Source organism: Calonectris borealis, chromosome 11 (genome assembly GCF_964195595.1).
Source record: "Calonectris borealis chromosome 11, bCalBor7.hap1.2, whole genome shotgun sequence".
Lineage (NCBI taxonomy): Eukaryota > Metazoa > Chordata > Aves > Procellariiformes > Procellariidae > Calonectris > Calonectris borealis.
In genome coordinates this window covers 18,141,036-18,156,810 of record NC_134322.1, presented here as the reverse complement: position 1 = coordinate 18,156,810, position 15,775 = coordinate 18,141,036, and the positions used below count along the sequence as shown (strand labels likewise).

General features: G+C 40.3%; 1 protein-coding gene across 2 annotated transcripts in view; it reads right to left on the bottom strand.

Annotated features, from left to right (window-relative positions):
• Positions 1-7,213: 7,213 nt before the first annotated feature.
• The window catches only part of KLF13 (KLF transcription factor 13), a 40,067-nt gene continuing 31,505 nt past the window's right edge, over positions 7,214-15,775 (bottom strand). For both annotated transcript variants that reach the window (XM_075160265.1, XM_075160267.1), the window contains exon 3: positions 7,214-12,633. In XM_075160265.1, the coding sequence (XP_075016366.1) occupies positions 12,341-12,633 (293 nt within the window). In that variant the 3' untranslated portion in view covers positions 7,214-12,340. The remainder of the gene's footprint in view (positions 12,634-15,775) is intronic.

Below are 15,775 nucleotides of genomic sequence, written 5' to 3'. Positions count from 1 at the left end.
GGTGGTTGTTAGGTACCTGTCACCTGAGAGTTGGATGAACTCACTAAGCTCATTTGCCATGTGGCAATTAAATCTATTGCTGTCTGATGGCCTTTGAGGTATTTGCTGTGCCTCTGGCTTAGATTTGGACAGTCAAGAGGGGGCTATGTATCTTTGTAACTGATAAAACCTGTACCGCAGCCAGTCCACTTTGCCTTTGGCTTCTGCTGTTCATACAGTGAGTCTTGTTTTTTGGAGGAAATAATCTGAGAAGCCAGGAGCTTATTACTTGTGGCATAAATATCTCATGAATCTGGGCTTCTAAGATTTGTGGACAATACTGCTGTAACATTTTATTATCAAAAGTAATTGAAAGCAAATACAAAATATAAATGCTTCAGCATCACTTTTACTGTATAGCGCTTCATATCATTAAAATTCGGCTAGCACCAAGTAGTTCAAATGCTCATTATCCTGTCACATCTGCAAACCTTTTTAAAATTAGAAATACTGTTCATTAGAAAAGACACTCTGTAGCATGTCCTTATTCTTCCAATTGTTTTATCATTCATGGGAGACGACATTTATCTCCTTGAGCTTAGAAATAAACAGATCCTCATCCAGCAGGTTTGCAAAGAGGTTCTATGTAATTAGAGACACGGAGGCGAGGGCTTATCGGGCAGGAAAGGTATGATTAGGAAATTGTACTGAATAATTCCTAGGGATTTTTCCTAGCAACAACCCTTCCCAGACTGCAGTCATGCTTACAGGAAATGGCAGTTCTAAGTTAAAAAGATAATTTTTGTGTGATACTCCCCAAAGCACAGAGACAACTCTTTTTAGAGACATCTAAAAGGATGTCTGTCTATCTATCTGCTTTAGATTCTGACTGCTGCCCCCTGACATGTTCCACTTCTGTTAGATATTTCACACAAATGTTCCCTGTGGTGTCAGGAATTTACAAGCTGGGCTCGGTCTAAGATGAGGTGACCCCTACAGTATAAAATTTGTGTGTGTAACGGTGAATGTGGATTGTGGTGGGATAGTAGGGAGCCAGAGTGGTTTTCCTTGGAGGAGGGCGAAGATGCTGTTCATGTCCGTGTTGATTGCAAGGTGCTGTACAGAAGATGCTGAGCAGGCAAGCAAGGAGGCCCTGCTTTGAAGCAGCTGCTGGTTGGAGTGAGATGGGATGTGAACACACGAACAGAAGATGACTAAGGAAAGGCTTTTTTCTTCTACAGGCAATGGTAACATTATCACTGATAGAAGACTGTGTCCTAAGGCTGAAGGATGTGGGCTATCAGTAAAATAATAGCTGAATTTTGAAAGCATTGCACACATTGTTCCATGTTTCGGCTCTGTATCCAAGAGGGCGGGTTTTTTTTCCAAGAATCTCCCATCTTAGTTCATAAAACAGGTTTTCTAGTCTTATAATAGCCCTGTACTTCAGGCAGATTATTTTAAGGGCCTGGTGAGGGTGCTACATAACTTGGCTGTGATTTTTCTCTTACTACGTAACTTCATGCACAGAACTGGGCAGAGCCTGTGCCAGTTGTTCTCGAGGTCCCAGCCAGCCCCTCCCAAAGCCAGATCGCAACACGCAGGGAAGCTGGGAGCCTCAGCACAGCTGAGAGCTATACAAAAACATAGCCAGAGTACAGCTGCGTTTTAAAGCTGGGCATTCAGCTGTGCCTTCGCTCCTATTTAATAATAGTTAAGTGGTGAAGCGCTGTCTTCTTGAAATGCTTGCTCTCTCTTAGCAAACACCATGTAACATACAATTTTTACAGTGACTTGTAGCATATTTTTACTCCTGAAATATAACCCTTCCTTTTTAGTCCTCCTTAATCATAGTGATTTTGTGGAGAATACTAAATTTTCCATTCTTGGACTTAAAGCTTGATTTTTTCCTTATTTCCTTCAGCATTAATTATCCCTCCTAAAAATAGGTGGAGTCCAAAAACATCCAGTGGAGCCTTAATGGAAGGTTTCTTATAGGGAAGCCAACAGCCAGGCCTGATTTATTCACCCAGACTTCTTGTTTGTGCAGTCCCACCCTCCACAAGGTTCCTGTTTCCCGGGCTTGCCTCTCGTTTACTCACCCAGGTTATTCAGTACAGCTGCTTGCGAGGGCATGTTAAGGGGAAACCATCCCTTACTCAGTCTTCAGGGAAAGTTGCAAAAGCTGGGGAGTGCTGTGGCTGCTTTCAAACCCTCAGACCCTGAGAGTGTCTCCTCTCCCACAGGGAGGAAGGTGGATGTAGGTCATTTCTTTTGAGGGATCTGCCAACCTGCTCTGCCTTCTGTCGCCAGCCCACGCCTGCTGCCCGGGAGCGCGGGCGTCTCCCTTGGCCCTGGCCCTGCAAGCTGGGGGCAGGGCTCGCTGCAGTGGCAGAGGAGGGACTGGCAATCCTGAACAAAACGTTCTTCTTCCTTCTTCCTGTCAAGTCATCCTATTCGTCCCAGCGGGCTGCAAATGGCAGTTTGTACAGCAGCCCCGGAGTGGGATTTGTTTTGTGACTTCCAAAGTCAACAAAAAGGTTGCATGTTAAACCAGACCTGTAAGGCCTTGCAACTTCATGGGACCTTAATATTTGTAATATCAAAGGGTTTGAGGTAGTTCTTGGCACAGTAGTAGAGGCTAAAGGAAGAAACAGAGAAAATGGACATGTCTCGGGTCTGATCAGTGGTGATTCTGTTTTTTGGTGTAGGAAGTCTTGATACAGCCTGGGTTTGGGGCCAGCCACTTGTGGGGGTGCCCATCTCATTACTCCCCTCTGGGAAGATCATAGTTGTGATGTTGATTTTTAGATGTATGTGAGCCTCCGGATGTGGCATTTTGAGACAGAGTCCCAAACTGACATCTTTTTTGCAGAGGGTGGGGCACGAGGTTTGAGAGAAAAATTGCAGGGTCTTTGAAGTGCAAAGCTTTGAAGTTCAAAAAGCTAGCAAATTCCTGTTGCAGTTCACTGTCTGTGGCAAATCTGGAAGGTAAGACTTTTAACCAGAGACTGGATAAAGTATTTCAATGTAACAGACTGGGAAAGTGTGGCTTTCATGTTTTAACTGTTTATGCAGTGGTGGAGAAGGTGAACTTGATTCAAAAAGAGTGTACCAAACAACATTGTCGGTCTGTGCCTCGTTTCTCTTCCACTCAGAGGCTTTGAGTGTGTTCAGATTGCTGACGTAAAATGCGTGTGTGGTGGAAGGGGGAGGGAGGAATTTCTCTCTTCCCGTTGCTATTGTGTTTTGTTATGTTTTGTGTCTGTTCAGTTTGTCTCCAGGATCAGAGAAATGACTCAGAAAGTTATTTCCACAATAGGAGAGCATGGGAAAACACAAACATTGGTCTCTTAAAGCCGCACAGTCCTGTTTATTACGCACTGACATGCCTTACCTTCTAGTCTGTTGGAAATGCTACCACATGAGCTATCTTACTCCTTCCTCTAGACCCCGTTTTGGATTTTGCACTTTAGGCCTGCCTTTTTCTCTCTAGAAAATGACATAAAATTGCCCTACCCTATACTCCTTTCTCATTTTTCTATACTTATCTTCCCCCTCTTTACCTTCCCTTCCCCATTTATTGCACCTTTCATCTCTGTTTCCCACATTTTTTCATCTCATTCCTTTTACTATGCTGCCATACTCTCTCTAACCAGCACCATCTCTCTTGTCCTTCCACTGGGCCTTTTTTCCTCAAGGGTATTCTCTCATCCACGCATTTGGCATATTGCACCTTCCCTCTGGGAGATGTCCCAGTCCTACCGAGTAGGCCTTGGGAAGAACAGTTAGGCTAGCTCTGAACAAGCCAGCTTGGGCAGTGTAAGCCTTTGCGACCCTTTGGAGTGTACCTTACAAGTACTAGTGCGGCAGGCTGAGACCTGCTGCGGTGTGCTCAGGCAGACACGTTTATCCAGTGACGCAGAGAAGAAACATCAGCTCAGCAGAGACCTGCCAGCAACAGCGTCTCAGAGCCTCTCTTAGCCCAGCCCCTGATGCCAACCCCTCTTTTCCTGTTGAACATTTGTTCCAGCCGGTGGGGGCCGAAGATTAAATCTAACTCCTGCCTGTGCCAACCAGGTAGGACAGGTTGATCCTTTATTTACAATTATGATGAGGCAGCAATTAAATTCTAGAGCTGTTTTCTCTTGGTGAGGTAGAGTTATTACTAAGCTCAGTGTTTAGGTTTTGTTAGCAGACCTTTGGGGCCTGTTCTTGCCTAAAACCCCACTCAGGTTTTCTCAGATCTCTTTTCTTCACTCTTCTTTTTCCCTCCAGACTTGTTTAATGTTATCTTGTTCTCTAAGTTGTCCAAAGCACAAATCTGACTCCCAAAGCCAGATTCATTCATGCTTCCCTCTTGCTGCTCAGATGTCTGGGCATCCAGACTCCCCTCCCTTGTCTGGTGCATGGATTGAGAAGTCTATTAAAATAATCCCTCCCTCTCTCTTTATACTCTTAGCTGTGCCAGCAAGACATTGTAGCTAGCTAGACAGGTGTGCTTGCCTGCTTGAATTAGTGTTTGACTTAGCTCCCCCCTCTACTTCTCTTAGAAAAGATGATGGAGTCTCTGGTATTTGGAGATGCTGCCTAGCTTGCTTGCTCTGAAATTCTTTAGGAAGCCCCTTGCATATTCTGGTGCCGGATGAGCCTTTCTGGTCAGCTGCTAGAAACACTCAGCTTTTCTCATTGTCCTCACCTCTTTTTTATTTCAATCTCCATCTTCTCTCACTTTTCTCTCTTTCTGTATTTATGTTGTGTATTTATATTTATGTCACTTTAATCTCTTGCAATCCACTAGCAAAGCATGCCATGGGTGTGGTTCTTTGAAAAGCTGGGGCAATGAACTTTAAGGTGGACTACTTTGAAGCCAGAAGTGATACACAGGTAAATGTAAATAAGAAAATCCTATCCTAATTCTAGCAGTATTATTGCTTCTCTTCTGAACTGAAGGACTACTGCCAAGTCTATGAACATTTCATGGCAAATGCTGAGTCACAGGCCAGACAGAAACCCATACATTTAGCAACCCAAGAGGAGAAGTTTCTTTTGCAGATGAGAATGTGTTAACACACAGGTTTCCGAGTGTGGGTGTCTGGGTGGGGAGGCACATAACATTACAGTACTAAGGTAACAAGTCCATACTTAAACTGAAAAGGCATATCCTTTTAAAAGGATTTGTTTCTCTCTTCATTCTTCTAGAAAGTTTAGAAAACAGTCTTTGACTGCTCTTCTGTTACCAAACATGAGGCTGATCCTTCAGGTAGGAAGACTTCAGAAATGCTACTCTTCAGGGCCTATTTTCACAAACAAACAGTGCCTAGAAGTGTTGTGTAACCTGTACTTTCAAGAAACTTCAGACTCGTTCCTTCACAGAAAAGAGGAGCAAGAGTCTGTATCAACTTTCTCCAGCATCAGTGAAAAAAAGACCCCTCACCAGCTTCCCCCCTAGTAACAGTGAATTCAGATAGAGCGAGTGGCTGAAAAATTGGGTAGCGGCAGATGTTAGACATGTCACACTCTTTCCATAGGAACAAACTAGCAAAAAGCAACTGGACTTCTAAAGCAGCTGCCTAGCCTGTCTGTTCAAGGGTGAAAATTGAACTAAGAATTGTGAATGGGGTGAGAGGACATCTGAAGAAGCACTAAGGGAAAGACTGCCAGGGGTAGGGTGATGTTAGTTACTTCAGTGGATCTGAAATGGAAGAAATTCAACAGACAGACTGATACACAAGGTCTGCAAGGAACTTCAACTCACTCGGGTATTAGATAGTTTACCAGGATTTTTGCCTGAGGATTCTCACAACCTGAATGCTTCAGAGGGTCCCCTGCCTGGGATTTCCCAGATATAACACAGACATTGAGAATAAGCAGTGAGAGGCCACATGATGCTAATGTTAATAGAAGAGAATGAAAAAAACCTGTGGTTTTCTGCAGAACAGAAGCATTTTGTCTTCTGTTCCAGTGAGGGTTCACTAATAAAGAGTCAGGGCTATCCACTGCATGCCCAAAGAGTATGTTATTCTCAGATAATGAGCCCTTAAACACTGCCTTAACATGGTTAAGCATTTATGTGATTTAGCTAGTTCCTCTGTGTAAGTTATAAAATAGCAGTTGATCACAGACACATACAGATGTACAAGCTAACTGGCGCATGGTCAGAGATAATGAATAGTACTGACAGTTCAACACTCTAATGAATACATGGGGAAACCTGCTATTAAAGATAATGGCTCTCCAGGTTATTTGCTCTGAACAGTTTTCATGACCCCTACACAAGAAAATTTTGTGCTAATTTTAAAGTAATTCCCATAACTGCCCCTAGCTTAGTAAGGATATTTTAGCTTTCATCTTTCAACCGTAGTCCACTGTTTTAAATTATTTTTGCAATCAGTTATGTTCGCTAGACAGATATTCATTATAGGGCACAAAATTGTTTTCCTAGGGGTGTGTTTTTACTTTCAAAGGAGGATAAAGGCATACATCTGCCATTGCCTCATGTCTTTGAGAAAGTCGCTCAAATCTCTTGTGTTTCAATTTCCTCATCTTTAAAATTAGGAAAGAACATTTCAGGGTGCTGTGAGATTAAATTACTACTATTTTGATAGGACATTGCCACTTGTGGAGATGATATCAGAAATTTGCAAAGAACTGGGCTTTGAAAGAAAGGATGGTTGCCTCTGACCTTTAAGTCATGCATATTAATCCCATAACCATCTTGTAAAGAAAAACACAGTATATACCAGCTTTGAGAAAGGAATTTCACTATGCAACTATAAAATACTGGTTAAAGTAGAGGAGAGTATAAAACAAACATCACAGAAACTTTCTCTCACTGATTTAAAAAAAAAATCCCATTTTAAACAATAGCACTGGGTGAATTTAAACAAAGTTATCAAACAAGATATCAAGCCTCAAACGAACAGCAGAAATACTAACAATTGATGCTTTTTAACTGATACATAGAAAAGGAAATTAAGAGAAAACCAGTATTTCATAGTTATAAGTTTTATTTTGGAAAATGTAAACGTCACTAACCATGCATACAAGTTAAGACGATATTTTACAGTTGTTAATTTTCTTCCTTTTTCCTTTTTTTGTTTTCCTTTTTATTGTTGTTGCATAGGACATTATCACAATATATAATCTATGCAGTACAAAATACATAAAAAGTTACAGCAGAGCAAGAATAGATGAACATATAGCTGTACAACTATAATACTTCAATGTAGTGATTTAAAGAGTTGAAAAGTGACCCATGGAAGCATTCATGTGCTGCTGATAAAACTGTACAAGTGAAGATGACACTGGTAACATTATAGTTCACCAAAGCTGGAAGTATATATGTAAACACGTGCACACTTACTGGCACACATATTCTCTGTCACCCACACAGGCATGTGCTTGTGAAAAAGCACATGTGCGTGCACACACGTCCCCCAAAATTCATATCTATATACAAGTAACTGCAGCTGTAACCAGAGATGAAACTCAACCACAAATCTCAAAAAACAGGTTCAAACTTTCCAAACGCAATGGCATTTGGATCTAGGATTTTGGTTCAGACCCATCACTAGTTATAATGAAATGGATACCTATTTTTGCTCCGTAGACATCCCTTCATTATTCGGTGTGTAGTATATACACACTGCTGTGTATTTATGTATACACACACGTACTATACAATATACACATATATATGTATTTATATATATGTGCATATGCTTATATAAATCCATATATATAAATATACGTATATATAAAAACCATATACCAGTGGATGGGCTTTTGCATTCCATATTCTTATGGGGTAAACAAGTATAATACGGTTATTTTCTTCTGCCTAAGGCTATAGCTTTATCCCCAAAAGAGTTAAAAATACAGACGTTCATCATACCATTCACTGATATAGACTATATGTTAGCACCCAATGCACAAACAGATGGTGTGATGGAGTAAAAGAGCACCTGAAAGTCAGTTTGTAGGCATCACCTGATGAAATTAGTAAATCAAATGGCAATGAAAAGGCAAGCTTTAAGTATGCAGATTTCATTTTCCTTATTCTTCACAAACCACGTTCCCCAAAACAACAATGCACTTGACACAGTACAAATTCTAGAACTCATGGCAAAGAACTGGAGAAAAGCAGTTGTGAATGTGAGTAGCTAGAAGCAGGTAAGCTCCTCACACAGCCTTTTACTACCTGGCTGCATGAAACATGGAAAGCACTGAACGTCTGGATAGAAGGTAATGAGGTTTTAAAGGTGTACTACAGAGGGTCTCATAGCTAAAAGTTATTGCAAGGGTTAATGCAGTAAAGAGGGAGGATACATACAGGAATTAGGTGTTACCATCAAACAGAGGCTTCTGATGATTTGTTATATACCTTTGCAGTTATGTAATGTAAACAGATACTATGCAGATATTATAAAAGCAAGGAACAACTAATTTGCAGATATAAACAATTCTCACAATAAAATCTAGCTGGCAGGAGTTTACCAGGACTGCTTTCTAAAAAGCAGGATGAAAACTGAATTCATGTGCCCATTAATGCACTTCAGGCCTTTGCACAGGCTGGGGTTAATGGAAGGGGTGAATGAGTTTCTAAGAGCGTCTTTAGTTTCAGTTGAGTGGTGGTAGTGAAGTGATGATTTTAACTTGCACCCGTTTCCTATAGAAAGGAAGTTAAGCTCAACTCTTAGCGAGGAAGCTAGAATCATGACTGGAGAAAAACAAACAAACATTCAGGGCTTTCTTAATACTAATAAACCTGTTATTATATTCTGAAATTAAAAGAAAAAAAAAATAGGGCAATTTTGTAGTTTGTGGGGATTCACCTCAACAGATTGCATGGGGAAAGGAGGAGGCAGAAGGAGACAGACACACTCCTCCAAATGGAGGACTGTGAAGAAATCTGCAACTTGCCAGAGCAGTATTTCCTGAGTGTGCAATGTTTGCTGCTATGCCAGGAGACTGTTTTAGGTTGCACCGCTGGGTGAAACAACAAAAGGGTAAAAATCTGAGGTTAGTTTGGATAAGCACCCAGATTTCAAAACATAATTTGAGCTGTCAGACTTCTCATATCTGCAAACTCAGGAGGAACAATCATGAGAATGGAGTCTTATGACTTTGCTGGTGCTTCTGCTTCTTTTCTAGCATCATTTCTAGCAGATGCTAGAAAACCCTAAACACTCTCTTTCCATATGAAAATATTAAGAGAGGTTTTGTTCACATTCAGTTTTGGAAACTACTAGTGGTTTGGAATTCATCATTTTATCCTAAAGCTGTCATGTATTAAACATTTAATGGAGATATTTGAAGCTCTAGCTAGGATTTTAAAACACAGTAATATGACTGTCAGCCTAACACACTCTGAGGTATTTACAGCTAAGATGTAAAAAAAAAGTTTTAACGACAAATTTCAGAGAATTTCCTGAAAGTGTAGCTATGTTGGCTGTATATAGTCTCATAGCCTGCTCATTAGATGAACTGGCTGAACTGGAAATTTGACTTTGAATCAAATTTCTTTTTTTTCTGCTTAACCTTGGAGAATTGTTAGTAATCTCATGAGGAATACACGTAAAATGCTTAGTTTACTGTTTGAGTTAAAGATTACATAGTTCTTGTGTAAGGTTGTCCCACAATCTTCATATCCCATAATCTCAGTACTAATAAAACCTGGTGCGAATATTCTTTCTCCAGGCTATTAAAACAATTTGTTTGTAATGCACCTACTGATTCATGCTGAATTATTATGTCCTAAAAAAATGGACTGGAGTGGTTTCTCCTTTGCTAAAGATTAAATGATGCTCTTTTTTGGAAAAGGTGATTTTAAAACAAACTGAACTTAGAACATGAAACCTATGATTTTTGCTGATACTTAGTTCTCCTTTTGATTTTGGGTTGTTTCCCCCCCACCCATATCCCTCTATTAAGGTATAATGATAATGAGAAATGTGTTTATGACTTGTTTCGAAGTATATGCACAAGACACAGCTGACCTGTAGAATTCCTTTAGCCAGGTATCTTAAATGCCTCTTTACACACAAGAGGCACAAGGGCACTTTTAGCAGTCACAGAAATGATTGGAATGTGAATTCCTGTTACCTGAATTGTATCAAGTTGTTAAAATCGTGTATCTCAGTAGATGAGATTTTAAAAAAAAAAGAAAAAAAGAAAAGAGGAAATCTATGGAGACAAACAGATCTGGCTTTCCCCTAACTCACAGTGGTTAGGCAACTCATCACACAAACTCAACAATATTTGTCGTCTTGCAAAAAAACCTTACGATGTTCTTTCATTTTCTGTGAAATGAAACAGAAGAATTGTGCCTTGCACGACTTCCAATTCAAAAGGGAAAACTGTGATTTTATAGAGGTGAAATCTGAAACAAGTGAACATGAAAAAAATATTGAAATATCTGCACTTTGAACTGTCTTTAAGTATTTCTCCATACAACTAATAGAACGTGTAGTATTAGGAATAATGTAAATATTATGAAAGTACCTATGAAACTACTTGGAAATCTATATTAGCCTCTCACAGTTAATATACAGTACAATAAAAACTTGCAAAATTGGATCAATGCAAAGCAGCAAGTAAGATACAGGTTCATTTGGAATGTGGAGGCATTCACTCGATATCAAACGGCAGGTTTGGCGTAGAGAGTTTCTTTTCACCGTGCTACACTTAACTGCATTTATACTTTAGAGTAAAAACAAGAAAACCCCAAAAATTCCAGAATCAAAAGGACCTGAATTTATAATATGCACCATAAGACCCAACCAAACCAAGGAAAGTGTATTTGCTGCCAGTGAGGTCTCCAGTACATCACAATGCTCCTGGTCTTTTGCTGTATTTTCTAAAACACAAAAATCTACCTGGTAGTGCTCTATCTAGTGCACTAGGTATTTGAAAGTTATTGAAAACTAGCCAAGATTCCCTTTTTGTTACTAAGTAGTTATTCAGAAATGAGAGCACCTTACTTTATGCTGGTATGTGTATTTTTGAGAAACTTGTAGTAGTGCTGAGCTAAAATGTCATTTTATTCTAAAACTTAAAAATGCATATTTTATTTTTCCAGTCAGAAGATACCTTATGATTTTCACTTCCTTTTATCAGCGACCATGATTGTGATGCAACAGGATACAGAAACTATGTCTTAGCCAATTTGTCTTGCTAAGATACAGCTGTACAGTAGGTAAGTACCTTGATAAAAGTTTTGATGGGCATTGGTTCAGCTATGCTATTTCCATAGTTCATTTAAAAAAAAAGGAAAAAAGAATGAAAAAAATTGTTCAAGTCAGTGTGGTTTGATTTGAATATTTTGTTGGTCCCATACTGAACAGGCAGTGCAGAGCGCTTAACAACTTGGAGAGAGTAACAACAGAATGCCTCCGAGATTCCATGCCACCTTGCAATAAAATGTTACCCAGTGTAAATACGTTTCCTCGTGATTTAGGTTATTTACTTAAGGCATCTTGTTTAGATTTTTTTTTCTCAGAATTTTATCTAGCATGAAAGAAACAAACAAACAAACAAGTTTATCAATGTCACAGAGATTTTTGCAATAGGAAGTTGGTTTTGGAGCATCTTCAGCATGAAGTGAAAAGACGGCTTGCTACCAAAAGCAGAGGGCAGCTGGAAGAAAGACAAGACTCCTGTTTGGACGCTCCCCAATGTAGGTATATAATCAGGAAAACAAACAATGGAAGAGTCTGGTACTACATTCCAGTACTGGTTTGTTTTTTGAATTGTTTGTTTGTTTTTTATTTTTTCCCCAGTGTGTGAAAGAACCTAACAAAAAGCTGCTGAGTGCAAATATATGTACAGAGTAAGGCTGCGGTTAGGGTGTGTCTTCATTGTACTTATTGTGTAACATAAATATCCATCCCTGAGAAAGGAGAAGGGGGACACAATCCAACACAGTTGATTTGTAAGTGTGTGTATGCTCATGTTGTGCAATCCGGTCTTACAAAACTGCTTTGACACCTGAGGTGAATTAAGTGGGGTTTTTTTCTTTTTTTTAGATTTTCTCATTTTCTTATAAAGAATAATCAAGAGGATCTGTAAATGGTTGCAAAATGTATGAAATATTGAGACAGCAGGGGTCACTAAGTGGAACATGTAAGTCTGTCTGTCCATGAGGTTAGAATAGCCATTTCTGTGGTTGGGTAAAGAAAATTTGACTGGAAATTGCAGTGGGAGGCAGCTATTTACTGGTTGTTTTTTTTTTTTTTTTTAAAAAGGGTGGTGGGGAACTGAGGAGGGGGAGCGGCAGAATTTTTTAAACATGTGCAACACAAACGAAACTCCACGTTAGGTATGAGAGGCAAAGTGCTGACATCCAGTGCAGGTAGGTCTATGGGGAACTGGCAGGGCTAATCGTCGGACTTGAGGCATCTGAGCGGCTGTAGTCACTGACAGACCCTGTTCTTGAGCTGCTTCCACTTCGCCTCTTGAGCATGCTTGGGTGGAAATTGGCATGGCGACGGGCATGCTTTGTCAGATGGTCACTGCGCATGAAGCGTTTCTCACAGAGAGGACAGCTGAACTTCTTTTCTCCAGTGTGAGTGCGGTAATGGCGGGCCAGCTCATCAGAGCGAGCAAACTTCTTGTTACATCCTTGCCAGTTGCATTCAAAAGGCCGTTCACCTGCAGGAAGCAAACACGGCGTGATTAGAACGGATAGCAATGTCTTCCATGGTTTAGAATAAAAGTTAGAATAAAAAGATTGGGAGCAAGGTAGATGCCACTTGGCACTAATTGGATGGAGAAGGTGTTAACTCTGCCAGAGAGGAGGCCACTGTAGTATTCCAACCCATTAAAAAGTACTGTAAATCAAACTAGTGATACCTTATTTGATAACTGGATCTTCAGGGATGCTGGGGCTCCTGATCCTTTCATGGATGTCACATTTCATATCTCTTGTAGTCACTGGTCTTTACTTCTGGACTTTGACAATATCTGTACTGAGCTCTATTGAATATTCACTTATTCCTCCAAGCTCTCCCTATGTCTGTCTGACTCAATGTTGAAGTTCAGAAGGTGTGATGAAGTGTCTCTCTTCAGCTATTTAAAAACAATTACGGTGAAAATGCAAAATGGCAATTTTGAGGCAAAGGATGTGAGGCTCTCACTTTGTATTCTCCACAGCCATGCCTGTGTTTTCTGCATTTGCTACAAGGTACTACGGTTTCTCTTGTTCACTGCCTTAGGTCTCATTTAGAAGTGAGGCAGGGAGCGCTGTATTTCAACTAGGTAAATGTGCCACATTGAAGGCAGCAGCCTTCTATCAACAGCTAACCTAAAAACCATGACCTGTTACGCTTAAGGTAGGACCAGTGACCTGTGAGCTCAAAGAAATAGCAGACTGGTGACCTGCTGCACTTCTCAACAGATCTTAGACATGGGAAACATCTTGCACAAGGCCAGATGCCTGTGCCATTGCATGGCTGTGCTGGACGTCTGCACTTGGGCACTGTGGTAGATGTGCAGCCTGAGAAGCTCAAGCACTGGAGGCGAGCACAGGTTGCAGACAGAAGTAGCGTTGCTGGGTAGATGGGTATCTGGAATATATTCCCAGCTTCATCACTGATGTGCTGCATAGCCTTGGGCAACTCATACTATTTGTTTCCATCCTTAGTTTCTCCGTTTGTTAAAAATGAAAACATCAAATCATGAAATGTGCTGTCTACTACTTCTATATATTGGTTTGGTTCTTACTGTCATTGAGTCTGAACATCACATACTCTTTATTTGTTATTAATCTAGAACATCTTATTATTTTGTGAATACTCGGACTTAGCATTTTTTGTAATTATAATTTTTATAATTTCCTACTTGCATTAATCTTAATCTTTCTAATGCTGAATAGCCAGTTCAAGAGGCCCATAGAGCTATAAAAATTCTGTGCCAAAAGAAGAAATAAAAGTTCTCCACACGCTACATTGAATAGGAAATAAATAAATAAATTAGCCTCCTGGAGAAATTCAATACACCTTAATTAAAATTGTGTGATAGCAAAATTGACCCCAGCCAGCCTTCAATCTAAGCAGCCAATAATCTATTTTAAATTCACAGATTTATCTCCAGGATCTACTTAGGAGGCTCCTGCTCAGAAAAAGAGATTTGTAGGTTCTTTTTCCCTCTGTTTATGAAGCCTCCAAGATACTTCAGCCAAATATGAAATAAGTGTCTCAATGAACAGACAGGCAATTCTTTTTTTAAATAGGATTTTGTTCAAGAGTGTGGAGAAAGCAAGTGTCCCTGATGTTTCCTTGATTATTTAGGAGAAAGACTAAGGCTCATTAGACCAATTGTTCTCAAGCATATTTTGTGGATTTCATTAGTTACACCTACAACAACAATGCATAATGCAATGGTTGTATCTGTACACGAGGGAGATTTTCATGTGGAGAAACATGAACACCACCTCCTAAGTGATCTGCAAAAGGCAGCTAAGACAAACAGGACTGCTTTTGGTTGGCTTCCCCTGAACTAAAGCCTAAAAAACTTAGGGCCCCACAAACTTTTTTAAGAATAAAACCACCACCAACTGGTTTAATGGATATAGTTTTGTCACTTAAAAAACCCCATGCAAATCCATTCAATGTCCTCCTCAACCTTCTCCTGCAAACTGTCAGGGACTCATCTCTGTCTGCTGATAGAAATGTGAAAAACAAATGGGAAACAAATGTATTTTGGCTGTGTTTATTATGTATCCAGTCATCTGTTGTTAGATACGCTCCTGCCTGTGGTGGGACATGCCAGTCATCCCTGCTGTGTGACCAGATTCACTGGTCTTCTCCCTATGTTTTGGTCATACAACAGATATACTTCTATGAGGACTTTGGGACCTTTAGGAAGATGGGCAATGAGACATGGTCTGACAGCTGGATCTGGCCTGCGGAATCGAAGTTTCTCACCCTGAGCTATGGCATCCTTTTTTGGTAAGGCAATGGCCTTTGGATGTTTCTATTGCCCAAGTTAATTTTCTCTGTGTTTGTTTTCATTACAAATGGTGTCAGCAAATGTTCTTCACTAGAAGGACTGCCCCATGAAATGACTGCTTTCAGACAAGGAAGGCAAGAGTTAACATGCAATGTTTTGCTTCTGCTGTTGACAATACCATGAAGCACAGAGAAAATGGTACCTTTTCTGCTGGTTAATTACCACGGCATCAGCTGCTCTTTTCTATGTCTAGCATTTGGTAGCCAGCAGTAGGCACGACAGTCCAGTTCCTAATGAGAGAAGAGGTTCTGGAGCGGGATTGTTAAGATCTGTGTTACCAGCACTAACAGTCAGGTGATGAAGGCATTGCACAACTTATCTCCCCCTCTCCTCACTGCACATTAGATCTGGATGAGAACATTCAGGTTCCTACTCATCTGCCTGATTTGATGTTGTTGATGATGGTAGTGATGATTTGGGTGCTAAGCCAAAGAAAATGTGGCCTTTCTTCCGCTATTTCTCTACTGTCCCATTCTCCTCCTTCCTAGGAATTATTTTTTCCCCTCAGTCCTCTCTAGTCTTGATTTGATATCTTTTCGGTTGTTGCCTTTAAGTTTCTTGGCCAAGTGGTTTTCCCTTCCATGCACTCTCTGACAGCTGGCATCACTCTAGTAGTGGTAGCAAGTTCTCTAGAGTGCTTCCCAGCTTTGTTGAGGTTTAGCAATACCTCCTCAAAGAAAAGCTGTATTGTGAGGAAATGCTGGATGCCTTGTGTGAAGATACGAGAGTCATTATTGTTCATAAAAAAATTAGTACACAGTCTGGAACAAAGTTGCTGCGGGGT